This window comes from Arvicanthis niloticus, chromosome 7 (genome assembly GCF_011762505.2).
Source record: "Arvicanthis niloticus isolate mArvNil1 chromosome 7, mArvNil1.pat.X, whole genome shotgun sequence".
NCBI lineage: Eukaryota > Metazoa > Chordata > Mammalia > Rodentia > Muridae > Arvicanthis > Arvicanthis niloticus.
The window spans coordinates 77,443,518-77,467,266 of NC_047664.1; the positions used below are offsets into that span (position 1 = coordinate 77,443,518).

The 23,749-nt window shown below is 45.0% G+C and overlaps 1 protein-coding gene across 10 annotated transcripts in view; it reads left to right on the forward strand.

The window, feature by feature from the left end:
- Cracd (capping protein inhibiting regulator of actin dynamics) overlaps positions 1-23,749 on the forward strand; it is a 219,521-nt gene that overhangs the window by 95,792 nt on the left and 99,980 nt on the right. For 7 of the 10 annotated variants that reach the window (XM_076938684.1, XM_076938688.1, XM_076938686.1 and 4 more), the window contains exon 3: positions 7,711-7,853. Coding sequence is in view for 3 of the 10 variants with exons in the window: in XM_076938683.1 (XP_076794798.1) it covers positions 14,590-14,620 (31 nt within the window). In the remaining 7 variants the exon portion in view is untranslated. Of the gene's footprint in view, positions 1-7,710; positions 7,854-14,457; positions 14,621-23,749 lie in introns of all 10 variants that reach the window. The other 3 variants (XM_076938683.1, XM_076938682.1, XM_034509490.2) reach the window with 1 other exon arrangement.

Here is a 23,749-nt window from a genome sequence, read left to right on the forward strand (position 1 = left end):
GACTGGGTGTGCATTTCAATAGAAGAGAATGCGTCTAGCTTCCATAAGGGCACAGCATGGGTTTTACTCCTCCTGCCTGCAAGGGATGAAAAGATGGAGTGAGGGAAAAGGGAGAGAGAAGAAGAAAAGAGGAAGAGGAGGTGATGTGGGTAGCAGGGGGAGGAGAGAAGCTTTGGGTAGAGACTCATCCCGGATATTCTCCTGTGATAGTAAGGACATTGATGTGTCTGCCATAGATAATTTGTTTAGGGGGTTGGTAAGTGTTGGGTACCAGGGCAGTCTTAGAGATATAAAGTGGTTCAGTGGACGATGGTCAGGTTCTGTTTGTACTTTCACTGAGCCACAGAACAAAACCCTTCCTTTGTCCTTCCTCCTCCTCCCCCTCTGCCCTCTGTAATGGAGCAGCAGCTTGATGCCAATCTGTGAGGCCAGGGATGCCACATGCAGAAACTTACTGTGTGAGTAACCAGATGTAATCGCATGTTTTGTAGAAACAGAGTAACTTAATGGGAACAGGATGTGCAGAATTAATTTGCTGGATCACAGGATACTGCAGCCTAGTCGGGCCTGCTTAGATGAGAGTCCAGATCAGGGCGGTGATAGAGATAACAAGTCAAAGAAAGTCAAAGAAACAAGTAAAACTAAAAACAACAAACAGTAAACCCAAAGAACCAGACATGGAGAGTCATGGAGAATAAACCTGTCTAATGGCCAATATTAGTGTTTGAACAACTGCACTGTCATCATAGCTGGTAAGGAACAGACATTCCCTTTGAAGATTTGTCAGTGGAGGAGAGCATGTAGAGGGTTCCGTACAGCCAGGAAGACACAGAACCAAGGAAAAGACAGGAAGAAAGTTTATAAAGACCTCAGTTAGCAGTGTCCTGTACTGTGGAACTATGGGTAGGAGGGTTGGGAGTGTTGAATGCAAATTGAGCAAGAGTTTTACTCGGAACTCAGAAGGCTTAAGTGTTTTATGTAGATGGAATGTGAGCAGACTGGTGAGCAGTAATTTGGGGAGTTAAGAGAACAGTGATGATATGGTGGGGTCGCAGACATAGATGATGGAGCTACAGGAATAGATGGTGGAGCTACAGGGATAGATGATGGAGCTACAGGGATAGATGATGGAGCTACAGGGATAGATGATGGAGCTACAGGAATAGATGGTGGGGCTATAGGAATAAATGATGGAGCTGCAGGAATAGATGGTGGAGCTACAGGGATAGATGATGGAGCTACAGGGATAGATGATGGAGCTATAGGAATAGACGGTGGAGGCACAGGAATAGATGGTGGAAGCACAGGAATAGATGATGGAGCTACAGGAATAGATGATGGAGCTGCAGGAATAGATGGTGGGGCTACAGGAATAGATGATGGAGCTGCAGGAATAGATGATGGAGCTACAGGAATAGATGATGGAGCTGCAGGAATAGATGGTGGGGCTACAGGAATAGATGGTGGGGCTGGCAGGCAGAGATGGTAGAGCTGGCAGAAATAGATGACTTGCCTCTGAAATTTAACAGTGAAAAGAAAAAGTGAAATAAAAATGAATAATAGCAATATATAGTAATATAATATAATAGCAATATAATAATAATAATAGTCTTACAGATTATCCCAACTGATTAAGATGTGTTTTCTCTACAAAGAAAAGATAGGAAACCATAAGACTTGTGCAGGTGCTCTAAAGTCCCCCTCGGAGCCTGCATCCTCTTGTAAGATGTCTGTGTGGTGCGGGTGGGGGTTACCAGTGACAATGTTTTTATTCTACTTTCAGCTTATAGCCCCACCCTCACCCCGACCCCCACAAAGCTCTTGGGGACTCATCTGCATCTGCCTTTCCCAGAAACTCTCCTGAGGAAGGCAGGGGATCAGAATTTCTATATTTGAAAGGGTGTGTGGAGGTAGAGGAGGAAGGGAAGGAAATCATTGGTGTCCCCCTTTACGATGTAATTTCATATCTAGGCAAGTCTAGAATAAGCATCTCCTGACCTGAAGTCCAGACCATCCCTGCTGTGCCCTGCTGTCTGCAGAGGAGGAAAAGGAGGGAAGTATCACTTTTCAGGTCGTGCAGTCCACTGAGTCACCAAAACCCACAAGTGTCACCTGTTGCTAATGAGACAGGGTGAGGGCTGGAGATGTTCCAGCTGTTAAAGGCTAGGCTCACAGCCAAGCCATCACGAGTGGGCTGAGGAGACTGTTTATAAAGGGACCACGCCTGCCTAGGAGGTCCTGCAGATGGAAATCTCATCTTACCTGACCGGAATTAACAGGCCGTGCCATCTCCACTCCTGGGCAGAAAGCTCAGAGCAGCTTCTGTTACACTCTGTTCTCAGCAGCCAGGTCACAGGTATCCTGGCTTGTAGAAGGAAATGAATCCCGCAGATGTGGCCTCCCGCTGGGCTTCCTGCGTGTCCTGATTCTCCGTGGGGTGGTCCTGTGACCGTGGGCTGTGCACCTTGCTTTTCACCACCTTCCGGAGTGTTCTCCTTCAGCCGTCCAGTCCAGAATGTTTTGTTTTTGTTTTGTGGCCTTGTGCAGTTTGCTCCTGGCCACGAAGGTGTTACTTCTTTCTTACTGACTTCACGCTCCTGTTTGGGAAAACCCAGATATATTTATTAGTTTCTTTTTGTTAAGTTTTTGGTTAGTGTATAAGTCACGACTTCATTGTGGCATTATCACTAAGCTTCGCTCATACGCATTCACCTTCTTCTTTAGATGTAGGGGGTTGGTTAGGTTTGGTTGTTGGGTACTAGGGACTAAACCCAGAGTCTCGCATGTGCCCGGCAAGTGCCATCCCTCTGAACTATACCCCAACTCGCGCTCTCTCTGTCGGTCTCTCTCTCTCTCTCTCTCTCTCTCTCTCTCTCTCAGTGTGTGTGTGTGTGTGTGTGTGTGTGTGTAATATATACACACTAAGTATTTTATCATTACTGATTTTGAAACAGGGTCTCACTGTTACCCAGGTTAGCCTTGAACTTTCTGTGGAGTGTAACCTGGCCTCCATCCACATGGCTCTCAGGGGATCTTTCACATCTGCCTCTTCCCAGATGTTCTGCTTGGGAAGGCTGGGGATGGAGGGACAGGATTTCTGTGTTCTTTCTGGCATCTGGATCACCCTTTCGCCGCATCCTTTGTAGTTGGTATTACAGGCACCACACCCAACCAGGACCACCTTGCCCGGCTTCCATTCTTGAAGCACAAACTGTTTTAAGCATTCTTCTAAGCTGCTTCTGCGGGCATGAGAAGGGACATGAATAGACACAGGCTTCCAGACGGAAGCTCCTGCCAGAGGACGTTTGGGGTTTTTTTTTTTTGGGGGGGGGGGTTGTTTGTTTTGTTTTTGACAGCTATTTTTTATTGGATATTTTCTTTACACTTCAAATGTTATCCCCTTTCCCCATTCTCCCCCCCCCCAACCCCCATCCCATGCCCTCTCTTCTGCTTTTATGAGGGTGTCCAACCACCCACTCCTGCCTTCCCACCCTAGAATTCCCCAACACTGGGGCATCAAGCCTTCATAGAACCAAGGGCCTCTCCTCCCATTGATGCCCAACAAGGCCATCCTCTGCTACATATGTGGCTGGAGCCGTAGGTTCCTCAGAGGGCATCTGTAGTTGCTGCCCTGACAGTAGGTGGGCATCTGTGGAGCTAGTTTTGTTCTCCTGACACCTTGATGCCTATCCGGACGGACGCATACACTAGGAAACTTACCTGAGACTTTGTACATACTGTTCTGTCTAAATGGCAAAACATTTAAGAAAAAAAAAAAAGAGTTGAAACTTTTAAAACAAACATTAGTAGTATAGTCAAATATTATGTACAAATTTGCCTACAAGTTAAAGTTTGTAATAATTTGTAAAAAAAATAAAAATAAAAAATAAAAATTGTATTTACAGTTGGGTACACACCTCTAATCCCAGACCTCAGAAGGCAGAGGCAAGTGAATTTTTGTGTGTTCAAGATCAGTCTGGTCTACACAGTGAATTCCAGCAAAGCCAGGGCTACAAAATGAGACTGTCTCAAAATATATATATTTGTGTGTGTGTGTGTGTGTGTGTGTGTGTGTGTGTGTATTAATAATTGAAATTTGAAGCCAGGCATGGTGGCACATGCCTTAATCCCAGCACTTGGGAGGCAGAGGCAGATGGATCTCTGAATTCTGGGCTAGCCTAGTCTACAAAGCAAGTTCCAGGACAGCTGGGGCTACACAGAGAAACCCTGTCTCAAAATACAAAAAAAAAGAAAAAAGGAAAAAGAAATTGAAAATTGAAATACTAAATTTAAAATTCATTTCAGTTTTTGTGTATATACATACATATATATAGCATATATGTATATATACACAAAAACTGAAATATATATACAAATATACACATATATAACTATATATGTGTGTATATGTATGTATATAGATACATATATATATTTAGAATTCCACTGCATATCACATGGCAATTTTATTTTTTAACATTTTGAGAAACTACCCTTCCATTTTAAGCATTTAAAGCAACCATACCAATTTACAATCCCACAAACAATGCACAAGAGGTCTACTTTGATGCCCTTGGCAGCCCTGGTTTTCGGTGCTTCTCTTAGTGGCCATCCTCATGGCTGGGAGACAGCATCTCAGCATGGTGTGCTTGCATTTGCTGAGATTAACGGTGCTACAGCTTTCCATGGGGCTGCTTCTCTTCTTTGGGGCACTGTCTATTGAAGTCCCATTTAGAAAATTAGATTGTCTTTTTGTGACTCGGTTAGAGGTGTCACGGTGACACGTCAAAATAGAAGTCGACAACACTGGAATGTTCTTGAGGCTGTATAAACCAGAGCTGTTGTGTTATCGATGGGGATTCCATATGGGACAACCACATTGCAAAGATGCCTGGCCGTTTCTTAGCGTTAACCACCCACTGACCTAAAGCCAGGCAGTTCCACTGCCAGGGTAGGGCATTCTCCCTGAGAGAAGTCAAAATACATATTTGCAAAAAGCTGATAGAGAAAGGAAACAGCTTTATCAGAAATAGCCCTGAATGAAAGCAGAAGATATTGCAAATGTGGCGTTTTCATGAAAGGAATATCTATCAGCAATTAAAAAGATCAAACTGCTGACACACTTAACACTACAAACGACTCTCAGAGACAGTGTCCTTGGTGTGTTCGACCAGACAGACACAAAGAGCACACTGTGCGTGCCCGCTACAGGAAGCTTAGGAAGAGCTGACTGTGCTCATGGAGATGACTATTCCCAGAGGGGCATGGTTAACTGACAGGGTCATGAGGGAACTTTCTGGAAGCATAGATGTGTTCTATGTCTTCTTGATGGTTCTAGAGTTGGGCCTTTTATCAGAATTGTACCTGTGAGTTAGGTATAATGGTGCACATTTTTAACCCCAGAGCTCTGGAAACGGAGGCAAGCAGGCCATATGGGTTCACATAGCAAGTTCCAGGGGGGCCAGAATCACATGGTGAGACCCTGTCTCCAAAACAATAATATATCAAATGAGTCACCCTATAGCAGCACTTTTCACTGTATGTAAACCTTACCTCAATTTTGAAAAACGGCTGTTTTTATAAACTCCTATTAATCTTTAATTACTTCAGAATAATTCATTTTGATAGTACTCTGATTTATTTCCATCGGTTGAAAGTTTTTTACACCTGCTTGACAAACTATCTAGGTTAATTTCTGTAAGTGCCTGACTTGTACCTTGAAAAAAATATGTGGTCACAGTCTTGCGTGGATGGCAAAGAGTTGTGTAACTGTGACCTTTGTACCCTTTCTAGGTTTGTTTTGCCTTTTTTTTTTTTTTTTTTTTTTTTTTGCTTGTATTGTAAGCTGCTAAGTGGTATATGTTACAGTCCTTTACAGGCTTTATAAACTGGAATGTGTCAATCATAGCTTCTTTAAAGACCACATCCTTATCTCTGGATCATGCCAGAGTTTGTTTTGCTGCTGCTGCTGCTGCTTCTTCCTCTTCCTCTTCCTCTTCTTTTTCCTTCTTCCTGCATCCATCCCTATCTCTGGATCATGCCAGAGTTTGTGTTGCTGCTGCTTCTCCTTCTCCTCCTCTTCCTTCTCCTCCTCTTCCTTCTCCTCCTCCTTTTCCTCCTCCTCTTCCTCCTTCTCCTCCTCTTCCTCCTTTTCCTCCTCTCCCTCCTCCTCCTTCTTTTCATGACTCCATATCCTAGCATTGTCTCACCATTGTTGGTTTGCTCGTTCATTTATTTTCTGTGTATGAGTGTTTGCCTGCACATATGTCTGTGCAAATCTGCATGACGTCTCCAAAGAGGCCAGAAGAGGTCAACAAAACCCTTGGGACCCAAGTTATGGATGTTTGTGAGCCTCCGTGTGGGTATTGGGAATAGAAACCAGGTCCTCCAGAGGTGCAGTCAGTGCTCTTAACCACGGAGCCATCTCTCCAGCCCCTTGCTTCATCATCGGTGACTGAATGCAGAACTTTATGCATAAAATATCCTGGAGACTGTAGGTGGTTTCTGTGGGTTTGTTTTGTTTTGTTTTCTCCCAAGGCCCTTTCTTTTGGCTTCTGACAATCATGCTGTCAAAGAGACTGGGCACCACAGTGACATGAAGCTAGGTGGGCACTTTTGAGGTCTTCGTCTGAGCCATGTGTTTGTTTGATTGGTTGATTGATTTGATTGATTGATTGACTGATTGATTTTCACCAGCACTCTTTCAGCAGCAGTGGCAGCTTCTAAACTATAGCTGGTATTCCCAAGCACCATGGAACTACCAAGAGTTCTGTTAACCTGTCAAGTGTTGTTTGCTGTTTGTGTGTGTGTGTGTCTGTGTATATGTCTATGTGTGTTTGTGTGTATATGTGTGTGTGTATATTTGTGTCTATGTGTATTTGTATGTGTGTGTGTGTGTGTGTGTGTCTGTTTGTATACTCTTGCATACCAGGATTACAGACATACACCACCATACTCAGCTCTCCCCATCGGTTTAAACACATTTTGAGATGATTTTTACCTGAGTGTCTAGTTGCATTCGGTCAGAAGTTAGTCTGATATGAGTTAGTCCTTCATGGCCAGGAGCTGAGAAGCCTCCTCTGCACAGGCAACTCTACCAACCCATCTGGAGTGATTTCTCGTTGTTTCTGTCCTGTTTCACTGGGTTTGCAAAGAACTGTGTCAAAACTGAGCTCTTCTTCTCCATGTCCCTCTCAGTTCCTAGTTAAAATCCACCACTGTATGTCACAGCTTTTACTCAGGCAAGGCTAGGGTGCATGTCCTATCACAGGAAGTGTTAAACCTGAGTGGAATTTGAGTGAAAAGATGGCCTCCCCCTAGGGAAAGAGATAACCTGGTGGGTCCCACCGTCACACTCCTGTCACACTGTCCTGTGGCTGCTCCAGCTGTAGCTAATCTCCCGTGAGGAGGAAATGTAAAAATGGTAGGTATAGGAGTGCAAAAGTCTCAATAGTCCTCAGTGTGGTTCTTTTGGTCCTTAAAAACAGGAAGTTTTTCATAAATACGCTTAAAGCCATACAATACATGTAGGATAAGCCATGAAATGCATTATTGCCTGAACCTAATTGAAAGTCTGGCAAAGCAAGCAAGCGAAGCCCACCTCTTTTTCCTGACTTTGGTCAGGAAACCGAAATGAGAACCATGCCAATGGCTTCTGAAGCAAGGATGAATGACATGAAACGTGTCTTCTGTTTGCTTTTCTCTCCACAGTTCCCAAGAGCTGTGATTCCCAGGCTGCCTTGGTGTTGCACCCTGGTTCCTGACTCACATCCCTGAGGTGGGTCCACCTTTTTACAAGAAGAGAAGTTTGGTGAATTATCCAGCAACAATAGGAGTTGCATCCGTTCATAACAGTAAGTCCCCTGCGTAGAGCACTGGCTGGGAAGTTGCTTGTGGAGAAGATACTGGAGAATGTTTCGTGTGTGTGTGTGTGTGTGTGTGTGTGTGTGTGTGTGTGTGTGTGCGCGCGCGCACGTGCACGCTCTAGACTGTAAAATGGACAGGGTGCCTTCACTAAATAGGACTTTGGTGATCTTTGTCACCCATGATCTTCCAATTCTAGAATAGGTTCCCTGCTCTCCTACTTAGCAGCTGAATGAACTTGAACAAGGTGCTGACAGTCGCTGAACGTCATGGGAAGAATATAGAAAGAATCTTTGTAAGTAGGAGAGAGAGTGCATATAAGTGTGTGTCACTGTTATTTTTATTGGCTTTTTGCTGTTATTCCATCCTGAGCTATAGAAAGGAGCCTTCTGTCTCATGGTGATTTTGGATCATTAGAGCTGGCTCTGTGGTTCAGTACTCACCTTCTGAGCGATGGGCCTGGGAGACGGTCCCCACCTGCCTCCCTCCCGAGAATAGTCATTCTGCTCTTGACAGAATAAATGGGCCTGGGTAATTTATTAAAACAAACAAAACAAACAAACAAACAAACAAAAACCCAAAACACAGACTCACTTGGCTCATGGCTCTGGAGGCTACATGTCCAGGCATGTGCCTCTGGCATCTGGTCAGAGCCTCCTTGTCTCATACCAAGGAAGGAGAAAGGGCACAGCACAAGCCTGGGGAGCAAGAGAGGGCCAAACGCAAGCTCACTCACGATAAGCCACACCACAAGAACATCTTGTAGAACACAGAAATAACATCTGTTCATTCTTGAAGGCACAGCTCCTTGTGACCAGGGAGGTCCCCACACCCCAACACTGTTCCCCTCAAAACTAAGCGTCTAACACCTGAACTCTTGAGACACATGTTCAAACATAGCCAAATAATCAGTTTCTCTGCTTTCTTATCAATGTGACTCGGAATTCTAAGTGTATTTCCTCCATGGTTAAAATACACGCAGCCATGCGTGCACACTTAAGTAAGTAAATTAGACCCCCATCGCCATACTCGCTTCCCAGGGGATGCTGTAACAAAGTAATAAAGTGCCAAGACTCAGCGGCTGAGAACAACAGAAGCTTCCCACTTCTGTGAGTTATCAAGTCAACCTCCAGTTAGGGCCGCGCTCCAAGCTGACTCACAATGGGGATTCCTTCCTTCTCACTTCCCAGCTTGTGGTGGTTTGGGGCAAGCATTGGCTGTCCTTGGCTTGTGGCTGCCACACTCCAACTCCTGCCTCTTTCATAGGGAAATGTTTCTGTGCGTGTCTCCACATGGCATCCCTGTTGAACTTGTCTTCACTGGCCATCTCCCCCTTTCTTACAAGGACACACCAGATATTGGATCTAAGGCTCACCCCACTCGGCTGTAATACCTTCTTAACTAGTTACTTGTGCAGCAACCCTGCTTTAAAATAAGGCTGTTTCCTGAGCGTGAAGGGTCAAGCCCTCACCTTATCTTTAGGAGAGGGGACCTACATTTAGTCTGTCACAGCCATCTTTGGTGGAACAGTACAGTCCCCACAGGGCAGGCAGAGGTGCTATCTTGAGTCACTCTAGTGGCTTGCCAAAGGACAGACTCAGTCATCAAAAGGGCCAAGCCAGTGTGGATTTTGCCTTGCCACTCACGTGCCGTTGATAGCGTGTTGCAGCTGTCAGGGACCTCCCTGCCTAGAACAGGAGTTACACAGACACAGTGTTGCAATTTGACTGGATTCTTCCGCTCCATCTCAGGTTGGCTCCCCTCCTCATCCTGTCAAAGGGAAGAAACTCCTCATCCGGACTTCACTCCCTGCTTGGTTTTCATCTCTGGTCCTGACAAATACTGAGGAGAGATGCTTCCCCCCCCCCCTTTTTTTTAGGAGCTTTTCCAAGAAAATAATACTGCAATTTCTGTGGTGCATAGAACATTTAGTGACAGGAACACAATTGTTTTCCTCATGAAACAGGGAAAAATTTACACACATGCACACAAACACACACGTCACACTCTGAGTCACTTGCTTAATACCCTTGAACCAGGGTTATTCTGAAACATTGGATACATTTTACTTTTCATTACATTTAAGTGCCTCTTAAACACAAAGCTGGTCTAGCTATTTGTGAGTGTGAGGCTATACCATGAGTTACAGTATACTAGGTGCCATCCAGAGATGTGCCTGCAAAGGGGGAGCTACAGCCAAGGGACCGGAGCACTTCCCATGCCAGCGAGGACACATGGCTAAGAATGGTGTCCCAGCCAAAGGCAGTCACATCACAGGAGTGTCTAAATCAGGATTGTCATCACCACCACAGAGCTCTGCTCCCTACAGCCAGACTGGCTGGTGGTCCGAGCCTAGGAGACATAGGTCTGTTTATTTAATCGATATGGTAAGAGTATATTATTTTTTAGTTTGGAACAGTGCTAGGGTTCAAACCCAGGACCTAGTGCATACCAGGCAATCACTGTACCACTGACCTGAACTGCCGGCCCTTCAGCCAACTTTGATGATGTAGTTGGCATTTGGCAACTGCTGGTGAATAGCGCTACTCTTGAGGCTGCCCCTGCTGGGTAAGAATGAGAGTCGGGGCTGAGGAGATGGCTCAGAAGGCAAAATGCCTGCCTACCTGTAATACCAGAGCTGAGCTATAGGCTGGAGACAGAGGTAGGAGGATCCCAGGAGCTTCCTGATCAGCCATTCTAGTCAACTGATGAGGACCTGGTGCAGTGAGTGACTGTTTCCAAAAATAAGATGGGAATCAAAGAGGAAGACACATAGAGAGACAAATGAACACATACAGACATATACCCCACACACACAGAGAGAGACAAGTGAACACAGACTTACATACACACATATAATCACACAGACACATAGACATGTAGACACACATACACAGACACACATTGATCTACAGAGAGAGAGAGAGAGAGACAGAGAGACAGAGAGACAGAGAGACAGAGAGAGGGAGCAGCATGTGGCCAAATAAACCAGGAGCCATTTGTTAAGATTTTTTACTACAGGTTCTGGCAGGCAGTGTGCTGGCTCAATCTGTCTGTCCCTGGAGTGGGAATAAAGGCATTCCCTTATTTCTCAGTGATTTGATATTGATGAGAAGTTATGAATACTTTAGTATTCTGAATATTTTAAATATTCAGATAAGATTCATGTAACATGAAGTTACCTACTCCATAAATTTATTTTCTAAACTTGTTTTGTTTTCTATGGCTAAAGTTTTCAAGATGGGTATGTTGGTACAAGCCTGTAATACCAGCTGATGGGGAAGGTGAGGCAGGAGAACCACAAGTTCAATGCCAGCCTTGGTGATTTAGTGAGACCCTGCCCACCCTCCAAAAAAGAAAGAAAGGAAGAAAGGAAGAAAGGAAGAAAGAGAGAAAGAAGGAAAGGAAGGAAGAAAAGGAAAAGACATCAGGATGTGATGGGGGAGGTGGGCCCGCCTAGTATGTTTGATACTTTTTGTTCAGTCCCCAGTACCATAGCACAATGAAGTAAAATAACCCATTTAAAAGCGGTTAGAAGATAATAAATTCAATGATACATTTAGTACATGCCCAGTGTCATAAATTTATTGCCTCTGATGCCTTCCAAAACACCTCTGTCACCTCAGATGGAACTCTGTGCCCATTAAACAGTCATTCTCCATCCCACCCCACCCCTGGCAATTTTCGATCTATACTCTCTACTCTGTGGAAATGGAGTCGTGTTGCAGTGACCCATTGTGACTGGTTAAAATTTAAAACAAAACAAAAACAACAACAAAAAAAACCCTTGACTTGTAATTACAAATCATTTTTCAATGACCTCATCCTCTGAGGACGTATCAGTGGTTTCTAATCTTCTAATCGAATCCTCCAAGAAAACCACCTCAGGGAAGCATCTATCCCTGCAGTTGTTTCAGGAGGCAAACAGCACTTTAGGATGAGATTACTTAATCTGCAGAGGTGTGAGGCATCAGCTTCAACTTACTTCACCCCGGCCGTATGGCCCACCCCCTCCAGCCACCTGGCCCCCAGCCCCTGGCTTGGGCCGCCATCATTCTTGTTGCTTGAACTCTGATATATCCCACCATGCAGCTGAACTTGTAATTGATATTTTGGCTGAGGATCCAGAGATTAGATTGCCAGCCTAAGCAACAAAGCTGTGTTCTCTCCCGAGGGGGTTAGATGATACCAGCTGCTGGGGATGAAAATTTGAGGCATACTCTATACTGTCATCTCCTGGGGACCTCCTTAGCAGCTCTTGCTCAGGAAGGGAACTGGGATGCCGACTTGGAAAGCTTGAAACATGAGTCCCCTCTCCATCTGCCAGGTGTAACCTAAGAAGGCAGCACAGGTGGAGAAGGGGAAACTGGGGCAAACAGGACTCAGTAAATCCTTTTTGGTGGCAAAAGAGCCTATGTTCTAAGACTGCAGAGCCAAAGAATTGGGTTGAATCATGGTAGTGGCTCAGTCAGTGAAGGCCACCCGTACATCTCCCTTCTGAGGCCTCCTGGCAGGTCATTAACAAGGTCCCTGGGACCACAGTTAAATACAAGCTCTTGTTGGCTCCTCTTAAGCAGAGTGAATATCATATTACCATATTGTGCCCGAGATGGGACTTTCAACTCCAAAGAGTTACTTCTGAGAGCCTCGGGTGGTAACCTGTGGCATACTGGGATAGTTTTGACCACAAAACTGATGGGCTTGCAAGGGGTAGTCTTGTGGTTCCTCTCCTCTCTTCCTCCTCTTCTCCTTCCTCTCTCTCTCTCTCTCTCTCTCTCTCTCCCTCCCTCCCTCCCTCCCTCCCTCCCTCCCTCCCTCCATTAGCATGCATGGGGTTGCTTGTGCACCATGGTACCTGGGCTAAGGATATAAATGAGACCCTGCTGTCTAGGGGCGTGTGCCATGCCCTCCTGCTGCCTACCATCTGTCTGCGGCTGCTTGTCCTGCTTCTGCAGAGGCCCGGAGGGAGCTGTGTACTTGTCTGTCTCTTACAGTAGGAGGCAGCCTGAAAACCAAGAGCCCCTGCTTGCCTCGGAGTCTTCGAACCTAGCTTGAGCAAATACCAAGGGCATTGCCATGTGAACCGAACTTCACCAAATTCAGATATGTAAACAGATAAGGATAAAGTGTGGTTAGTGATATTTGAGAGTGTTTTCTGCACACAATGCCTGGATCACAGAAGGCAAAGCCAACAGCCCACACAGGGAGAAGAGGGGCCTCTTCTCCCAGGGGTGCCATGTGAGCCCTCTGGTAAGAGGAGAAAGTGTTTGCCAGACAAACAAGGGGGACCCACAATCAGCAGGGGTCATGCCACATGTACATACTTCTTGGGAGGAGACCCCCCTGACCCTCTGGTCCTCTCCTTCTTCTGGTGTAACTTGAGAACCCAGCTGCTTGATTGGCCTGCAGCATCAGACTTAAAGAGGTTAAAACCAAGGGAGAAAAATATGCAGGGTTTCCTCACCCTTAAAATGCCACCCGTTTTCATCTTTGCCTTACTAAAATAAGTAAAAGTTCACTTCTTTTCTACACTGGCTGGAACTGGCAAGCTTTCACATCCCAGGGTCCTTTCATCATTTGGGCAAACATGCCAAATGCCTCCCACGGAAAAGGCTGGGCTCTGCACTTCAGGCTTGCAAAGGACAAACAGTCAGAGAGCTTTGCTCCTAAGGAGACCAAAATGGACCCTGAACAAAAACGCTAAAGTCAGCGGGGACAGGGGCCTCCACTACCATTTCCTATCATAGGAGGAAAAAAAAAAACCTTATTTATATGCACAGCCTCAGGACTGGTGTTAAGTTCTTTGAAAGAAAGGACTTCCACTCTGAAGTTGAGAGCGCTGGGGGAAACAAGGGAGCAGGCTGTAGTACTGGAAGTGCTGGGCACAAGCCTCACCAAGCCCTTTCCGTGGTGGGAAACAGCCCCAAAGGAACACTTGAGGCAGAACTTAAACTTCACATTCAAGACTTGATGATACCTATGCTTCTTTAATCTGTAACAAATGTCGGCATTCAACTAGAGCGCACAGTTTTATCTGACAAATAACGACAGGGTTTTTTTTTTTTAATTAATTATTTTATTTATTCTAGACGCTGTCCCTCTCCCAGTCCCCCCTCCCACAGTCCTTCCCATTCCCCCTCCCCTTTGCTTCTGAGAGGGTGCTTCCCCCTCCCCCCATCCAGGCATCCCCCTTCCCAGGGCCCTCAAGTCTCTGCAGGCTGGTACATCCTCTCCAACTGAGGCCAGACAAGGCAGTCATAAGGACGACTTTTTACTAGGACCTAATATACTGCCCCACCTGGGAACCCTGGGGCTGGAATTGGAATAGTGCATGTCATAGAGACAGTAGCAACTGTCTGGGCTCCATCCACACACAGTGCCCTTCTCTCTGTATCTTCAGCTCAAGGACTCAGCTGTCCTTCAAACACATTTGCAAATGATAAGTCCTCTGATCCCTCCCCTCCCAGAACTGATTCGCTCCTGTGGATTCATTCCCACAGCAGTTTCTGTGGATGTCTTTCTGCACCCCCTCACATGCAGAGCTTCTGCTCTACCGGGCTTGTGACTTGGTAAATAGGTCCTCTCTTCTACTAGACAATAATTTCCTTGAGCCCGTGGCATTTTCCTGGAGGTCTCCATCACATCCTGTCTCCATCACATCCTCTTCCACCATCACTGCAGCATGAGCCAAGCACTGGGCCCTGATGGATGCTCAGAAACAAGTGAATGCCTTCAGCCGAGTGGACTTTAGACAAAGGTAAATATATGTGAGACTGTCTGCATCTCCTGCCGTCATCGTGGGTAGCATAGCTACTTGGTCTGTTGTTTCCCAGAGGCTCCGAGAGATTGGGCGCACCTCTGCTGGCCTGTCTGTGAGGGTGTTCTAGAGAGTGGGAATGAGTGGGAAGACACTATGGATTCGGGTGGCATCATCCCCAGGGGCTGGATACCTGGATGGAATGAGAGAGTGGGGGAGGAAAAGCAGTTAGTGTCAGCATTCCCCTCCTCTGCCTCCTCACCCGCGTGGCCACCCCACTGCACCAAGTCCTCTCTGCCATACCCTTCACTCAGATGGTACGTACTCAAGGCTAAGGCATTCTGAAGAAAGATTTGAAAGATTGTCTTTAAAGTGTCTGTGGTGAAACGCCTTTGTGGAATTCAGATGTAAACAGAATGCAGCCAGGATCCCTTATTTTAACCCTTCCCAAATTATAGACATTCTGGAGATATTGGAGGTTCCCAAAAGGATTTATCCATAGAAACCTCAGTAGTTTTGCTTGGGAACATACATTAGTTTCCTGTGGTAACTCAGTCTTACAAACACAGTAGCAGAGGATACACTGTAGTTCTCAAGCTACAGGTCAGCAGGACTGTTGGAGACAGATACTGTAGCTCTAGCCATCTTAAACAAGTCATGGGGGGGGGGGCTGCTTCCTTCTGGAACCTTCAGTGTAGAATCTCCTCTCCTGGATCGCTTGGAGAGTCTGCCTGCCTTCCCTGGCTCGTGGTAACTTCTTCTTCAGCACCAGCAACAATGTTCCGCTGTGGCTGTGGCCTCTCCCTTTAGGGACCTGCCCGGCTCTCAGCACAGGTCCTCCTGTGACTGTCACACCCTGCTCTCCTGTGAGTGTCACATCCTGCTCTCCCACTTTTAAAGGCCCCTGTGATTTTACTGGGTTCACCCAGGTATTTAAGGCTGACCTTCCAGTCTCAACACCTCTCACAGTGTCGTATCTGCTGGGCCTCCTTTGCCTTGTAAAATAACATAGTCGGGGGGTTTTAGGGACTCTACCTGCCCCATGACAAGTGTTGTTCAGCACTGTCGCCAGCCCTTCGGGGAGTTTCTTGAAGGAGCACCACAGACACCATGGATGACGGCATTCCTCAGGGGAATGGGCCCTCGGGTGGGGAACCAAACAGATTCACATCTGTGATACACTACAGCGTGTAAACAGTGGGAGCTTTGCCTAGCAACAGTGAAGGTGTGAGCGGTAAGGATCCCTACAAGGGACTAGAGAGGTGACTCAGTAGTTAAGAACCCTTGCTGGAGGCTAGAGAGGTGGCTCAGAAGTTAAGAGCACTGGCTGCTCTTCCAGAGGCCCTGAGTTCAATTCCCAGCAACCACATGGTGCCTCACAACTATCTGTAATGAGATCTGGTGCTCTCTTCTAGCATGCAGGCCTATATACATGCATGCAAAATGATGTATACACAGTAAATAAATAAATAAATAAATAAGAAAAGAAAAAAAACCACTTGCTGATCTTGCAGAGAACATCCAGGGTCTGTTCCAAGCACCCCTGTCAGTCAGTTCACAACCATTTGTTAACACCAGTTCTAGGGGAATCTTAAACCCTCTCTGGCCACTACACACACACACAATGCAGAGACATCCAAGCACAAACACACATGTACGTACAGTTTAAAATAGTTTTTAAATTCTTTAATTGTAAAGATTACTAAATGATCCTTTTATCAAACATTTTTAAGACTACGTAACCATGAGCCTACTGTATACTGAAATAAAAGCAAAATATCATTTTGTGGCAAGCTCATACTTTCATTAAAAGTATATGTATTGGGAGTTTTAACTCTGGCCACTGCCCAGAAGATTCCAGAAACATCTCTCTAATACTGCAGTCACTAAGAGCATGACCAAGTGCCAAACAGAGAGATAGCAGGGCCTGCAAGATAGCTCAGGAAGGAGAGGCACTTGATGCCAACCTGAGCACTTGAGCTCAGACACCAGAACCCACATGGTGGAAGGAAAGAATCGACACCCACAAGATGCCCACTGACGTACATCCACACTCTACGGCATGTGCAAGGTGTGTGCACACACAGAGAATAAATAATTTTTAAAGCTAATAAATGAAGAATAATAAATAAGTAATAATAAATGAAGAAATTGACTCATGGGAAGGTGATTATGAAGTGGCAAAATAAAATGAGAGACAAGAAAACACAGATCAAGGGGAGAGAGAGAGAGAGGCTAACTAGCAAATGTGTCCAGAAAATCCATACGACAAAGTTCAGCAGGGAAAAATGTAGACATTTTCCTGGGAAGAGGAAATTCTGTAACCTAAGGAAGGCATCTGATTCCATAGAAGAAGAATGAAAAGGCTTTTCTATTGCTGTGATAAAACACCACGACCCAGGCAGCTTACAGAAGCAAGAGTTTATCTGGGCTTATGTTCCACAGGGATGAGAGTCCATGACCATCATGGCAGAAAAGCATAGTAGCAGGCAGGCATGGCGACTGAATCTGCAAGCTGAGAACTCGAAGATTAAACTACAAGTAGGAAGCAGAAGGACCAAACTAGAATCGGTGTGTGGCAATTAAAATCTCAAAGTCCACACCCAGTGACATACCTCCTGCAGCAAGGCCACACCTAACCTTGTGCAAACAGTGCCATCAACTGGGAACCACGTAGTCAAACATCCGAGTGTGTGGGGGATGTTCTCACCTGGCATTAAGATTACTCACCCTTCATCCCTGCAGACAGCTATAGCATGAGACTGAGTTCCATCAGGGAGGTGAAAGGATGAGGTTAACCTTGGCCACTCCCCCTTAGGATACAGTTGGGCATATTGCCAGTGTATGCTCAGCACCCAGGAAGGACATATGGGAGTCACTCTCTCTACACACCACAGTATGGATTCATCTGTTTGAAAGCAACTGCTCTAAGGAAGTGTGGATAAGGAAGGAAAGATCCAGAAGTAGAGCATGAAGGAGAATGGAAAGGTTTCCAGTGGAGACATCTAGAGACTTTCTTCACCTCAAGGTGCTCATTTCACTACTATATAGAAAAGTTCCCCAAAATGTGCCATATGGGGAATCAGGAACACAAGTGTATTGAGATTCAGATGTTATGAGAATCATTATTATAATTAATTATAGATCTCTCCTTGTGTGTTCAGTGTCATGTCATATATATATATACATATATATATGTATATATATACATATATATATGTATATATATATATCACATACATTCTTAGATATTATATATATTTATGTACATATATATATAGTCAAATTTGTCTATACTAAAGCAACAGTGCTTATAGGTCACTTTGTTTAGAAAATTAGGGAAAGAAGTTTCTGTTTTCTTCTAATCTTCTAGCCCTGGAGTGTTTTCTATCCTGCTTCTATTTAGAGTATAAACCTGGTAAGAGAAAACATGACTTAGGCCTCCTTTCCTCCTCTTCCTCCTTCCCTCTTCCTCTTCCTCTTCCTCCTCTCTTCTTCTGTCCCAATTTCTCCATTTGCTTCCTTCCGTTCTTTGAAACAGGGTCTCATCCTGTAAGTTGTCCTACACTTTTATGGTGTAAGCTAGCCTAGAACTCAGGGCAAATCCTCCAGCCTTCAGGCCCAAGTGCTGGAATTGCTTGTGTGGTGTTGTGCACCTAACTAATGCCTGTTTACAGTCTCTTTTCTTGTATGATGATACAGTGCACTTCATAAACACTCAGAAAGTAGCTCATGCCTTTTAGAGAAAAAAAATCTAACAATGTGAGCATTACAGAAACCAGTGGGAGTCGGCATAAAATAATTAGAAATACATTCTCACGCACAGCCATTCGAGCTCTGCTACATTCCATCTTTACAAACAGTCGAGACAAAAATACAGGCCGTGTTTGTAGGCTATAATGACAATAGACTCTACAAAAGGAAATACATACCTGACTTCAGACCAGTTGACCAGAGGTCATTTCTAAGTCAATGTTGAGAAAATTATATCCAAAAGCAACATCGTACCACTATGAGAGCAGTAGCAAAGAAAAAAATCATGACATTACAAAATATCCAGTTTTACTGTGATGATGGATAATTGTTTTTAAAGACAAAGTGTTCTTACATAGTTGGCTGATCTAGAATTCATTACGTAGACCAAGCTGGCCCCAAACTCACATAGATTTGCCCACCACTGTTTTCCCCTGTGCTGGGATTACAGGACTGTGCCATGATACCCCGCCCAATGATAAGACTATTGCCGCTAAGGAGGCAGCTAAGATGTACATAACACCTTAAAATTGAATATGTAACAGTTAATACCACAGCATTTACACTTCTGTTTTCTATGCTTGGGTCTTATGTTAAAATGGAAACCTCCAGAGTGGTGGTGGCTGGCAAGGGCCCTGGGGGGTGACAGATCATGAGGGCAGGGCACTCACAAATGGAAGTAATGTCCTTATAAAAGATTTCCCCAGAGAGCAATCTAACCCTTTCAGCCATGTGGGTCCATATACTGAAGACACCATCAGTGCACCAGCAAGGACCCCTTCCCCTGACACCAGATCTACTACCTCAATCTTGGACTTCTATTCTCCAAAGCTGGAGAATGAATTTCTGTGTTTAGCCTACAGTCTGTGATGTATCAATACAGCATCCTGAGAGGGTCCTAAGACACGTGGGAAGCAGAGATAGTGCTCTCACAGTGAGCTGACCCTATGTGGTAGTCAATTCCTTGGGTTGATCTGGTCCATTTCAAATGGAGTGGTGACATTTATGCTAATACTATGTTCATTATCATAGAAAGAAATTCTATACAATTAAGAGAAGCAAGTAATAAATGAGTTTTAAGGGAAGAGGCTTCCTTTAAAAAAAAAATAGTTTCCCTTTTACTTTTATTTTATGTGCATGAATGTTTTGCCTGTATGCTTGTGTACCACATGGGTGCAGTACCAGAGAAGGCCAGAAGAGGGCGAGGGATGCCCTGGGAACAGCATTGCAGAATACTGTGAGCCACTGCGTGCCTGCTGGGTATTGAGCTATCCTTCCAACTCTAGAAGGAACTCTCTGGTTGTAATGTTGATTAAAAGTACTAAAAAAAAAATGTCTTTGGTTAGATGTTTTCTGGTGTGTGTGTGTGTGTGTGTGTGTGTGTGTGTGTGTGTGTGTGTGTGTGGAGAATGCAGACTGAAGGCAGAGGGAAGGGAGAGCCTTAGTATGGCTGTAAGACGGTAGGGAAGAGATCACAGCTGTCCCATAGAAAGCTATTATGGGAAGGTGTCAGAGGTTCTTTAAAATACAGCATTATGGTGCTGAGACAACTTACTAATACTAGCTAAGAAAGAAGGTACCAAAGGAACATGGTACTCACTTACCAAAAGTCATGAACCAGAAAAGCAAGTGCAACTTACCTTTCTGAGAAACAGAACTTAAAATGGAAACACATCATGACTGGCAACACAGGAAGACAGAAGTAAACTGCATTTCTCTATTTTCTGTTGCTATAACAAAATGCTCAAAGCCATGGACTTTATAAATACAAGAAGTTCATTTAGCTCACACTTTTGGATGTCCGAGGGCTTGGTGCTGGCTCCCTGGCTGGCTTGCATCACAATGGATAGAATCGTGGCTGGAACACTATGCGAGGGAGCAGTCATGGTGAGAAGACAACAGAGATCGTAGAGGCGACTAACCCTGATTCACTCTGCTTCATCAGACCTACCATATATAATTCTCTCCTGAGGCAATGTCCTAGTGACAGGTGCATGCATGTGCCTGTGTGTCTATGTGTGTGTGCATGTGCCTGCGCCTGTGAGTGTGCGTGTGTGCATGTGTGTGTGTGTGTGTGTGTGTGTGTGTGTGTGTGTGTAAGGCCATTTCCAGAGAGAATTAACTGAGGATCTGAGGATGGAAACCCACCCTGAATGTGGGTGATATCATTCTATGAGCTGGGGGCCAGACAGATAAAATGAGGAAGAGGAGAAAGGAGCTAAGTGCCAGCATTTCTGTTCTCTGCTGCCCCCTCCACAGAGAGGTGAGGAAGCCTTGTGGCTAGCTCCAGCCACCTCAGGCCAAGCCACTCCATGCCATGCCTTCCATGACATGATAGACTGGGTTCCTTTAAAATATAGACCAAAATAAATCTTTTTCCTTTAAGTTGCTTCAGTCAGATTTGGTCGTAGCAACAAGAAGAGTAGCTAATATACATTCAAACCATACTTTTGACCTTACAGAGATTCAAGGGTTTCAATTTTTTTTCTGTTGGGAAATTTTTTTCTTAATAAAAAGTATCTGTAAAAATATCTGCAAATAATTTTGAGTTACTGGGGAAAATAATGTAGGAACAATTGAAAATTCAGTTACATATAATACTATTTTATAAACCCATTTACTTACCCCAAGAAATGCTAAAATAACAAAAAAGTGCCTGTTTGGGTAGTAGAGGTTTTTTTTGTTTGTTTGTTTGGGGGGTTTTTTTGTTTTTTGTTTTTTGTTTTTTTTTTTTTTTTTTTTTGATTTACTTATTTTATATATATGAGTGCCTCTTCTTCATTACTTTATCTTCATTACAACTTCGTGCCAGTAGAGGGCATCAGATCCCATTATAGATGGTTATGAACCACCATGTGGTTGCTGGGGATTGAACTCAGGACCTTAACCACTGAGCCATCTCTCCAGAGATCTTTCCAATGTTCTTGATTTTAAATTAAAATTTCAAGTTATCATATAAATAAGTTTCCCTGAGGCATCTTTGTGTATATGTTTTATTTAACTTTGGTCTCATCCCCCATATTCCTGCCTCCTCCCTGCTCCCTCCCTTCCTTTCCGAACCAAGGCCCTGCCTCTGCTTTCCTGTATTGTTGTCCATTCCCCTGTTTCTCTCCACTCACAGTCCCCTTTGAGCTTTGTGATATATAAATACACACATACAGACACACATGTCGGTATGCAAACATACACATATATAATTTCAAATCTAGATTCTGCACAGTGTTTGTCCCAGTCTGGCTTGTTTTGCTTAACGCGATGACTCCTGTCTACATCCTCCTTCCTGCAAATGTAGAGATGGCTTTGAGTTAGAGTCACTGAAACACTAAGGGTTTGAACCTTTGATGTGATGCGGCTTTCTTGCGCCTGGTTTAGGGGCTAAGTGTTTTGACTCAGCATAAACATTGAATCAGCTACGAATCAAAAGGAAAGCAGCCCTGAATAAATCCTACCTGTCTTTTTCTGGTCTGAGGAGCACAGCAAATGTCTTCTTCCAGACAAGGGTCAGCAATGTGACAGAGGCTGTAATTCACCGGCTGTGCTGTTTGTGTGGATGGTGGCAAGCGATAAGAGTGTCAGTGTTTGATCACAGGTGACTCTTCGTTTCCTCTGTTCCCATTCGATTACATTTATATGCATCAGCTGGCCAACAGGTAATGAGCTGGCATCCGTGTCCAGCAGAACCAATGCTGTGAGTGGGGGTGGCCACCCACCCCCGTTGCTGGGGGCGGGGGCACCCAGCCCTTGTTCCTGTGAGCATTGCATTCACATGTTCGCATGCTGTACTCTTGTATTTCAGTAACATTTAAAAGCCATGGCCTCGGAGGAAATTAGCCTAATAAAGACTGTCCGCAGCGAGGCCCTGAGTGCTCAAGTGGCAGGTACGGTACCCAGTGACTGCTGTGAGCTGCCAATTAAAGAGACAGAAGCTGCCTTTCCCTGTGGTTCTTTGTGTATAAAAATGCCTGGATTTACTTCCTGGTCATCTACGCAATGACCTCTCCAGTGTTGGATTCAGCAGAGCACCCAGACATGAACAAAGCCAAGCCAGGCACCTCGGTAGAAGCCTGTCATCCCCGCTGACCTCTTGGCAGAGATCGCTGGTCTCCACTTGGCACTTGTGAGTGTGCTTACACTTAATCCCACCATTCTGGATTACCTCATTTCCCTTCTCCCAAGTACAAGAGGCAATGAAGTTAGAAACAGAGTGGTTACGGGAACCAGACTCACCAGCCTAGTAAGAAATGCTAACTAGACTAGGAAAGGGGGCATCCGACTTCTTTTCCAGGTGTGGCAAAGCAGAGGGGCAACAAAGAAGGCTGTGCATATATGTTTCTTCTCCAGACATGGCTCGACTGTGTCTAAGCTCCATATTAGCTCTGAGACTTGGAAGTATTCCACTTAAGTAAGGTATAATCCAGTATGGAGAAATGATCACCCAAGATGCCATGGTTTTGAAGGCAGAGTTACGGGTTACTTAGTAACCCAGACCACCACCTCCTGTCTGCCCAATTCCATCTCCCAAGTGGTGGGAATCGTAAGCATGTGCCACCATGCCAGGCAGACACTTTATAGATGAGGATATAGCATTTAGTCTCCCTGTTCGTCAGTGTTAGTTTGCAGCAGAGGCTCTCTCTGTTTTTATTCGTGGTGCTCAGAGCAGCTTGACTTTAGACTCTGATTTCCATTCATCCTTTTTCCCCTGTGATAGTCCTACAGTTCTCATGGTGGCTTGGAGCACAGCGGGGGAGTGTGGACTGACCCTGCCTTTCTTGGCAGGATGGAAAGGAGATGAGAGAGCTAATGAATCCTTGCTGCTTGATTTCCAGTTTGTGGTATAGCTTTGTCTTGCTTGACCTTTGTACAGCTCAGTTTGTATTTAAAAAGAAAGTAGAAAATGGCTTATTCAGATGCCATACACTTTTGAAAGGTGACAATCAGAACAGGAGTAAAAGTAGCCAGGGGAAGGCACTCTGTGTTCGATAAGACTGAATGTCTCTTCCTCCCTCCCTCTCATCCCTGCCTGTGGATACTGTGTGCAGGGATGCACACAGTCTGCAGAGGGGACTTTACAGTGTCTGAGAAAGCCATGCCCACTATAACTTTCTGTGACTTAGACGATGAAATTGACCACGTCCCTTGAGACGTTCCAGAGCCTGTTAGCCTGCCCCATGTCCTGCTTGTGCAGGATGGTTCTTAAATGTATTTTGTTCTTCTTGGTGACCTGAGTCTCCTACACAGTTCTAATCTTCTCTCATTAGAAATCACAAGATCTACCTGGCTGTGTGATCATCTCCACAGCTACATAATTGCATGTTATCTGGAGGCATAAAAGAGTGGGCTTCCCAGGTGCCTCTCATGTAAATCCCTAAAAACCCA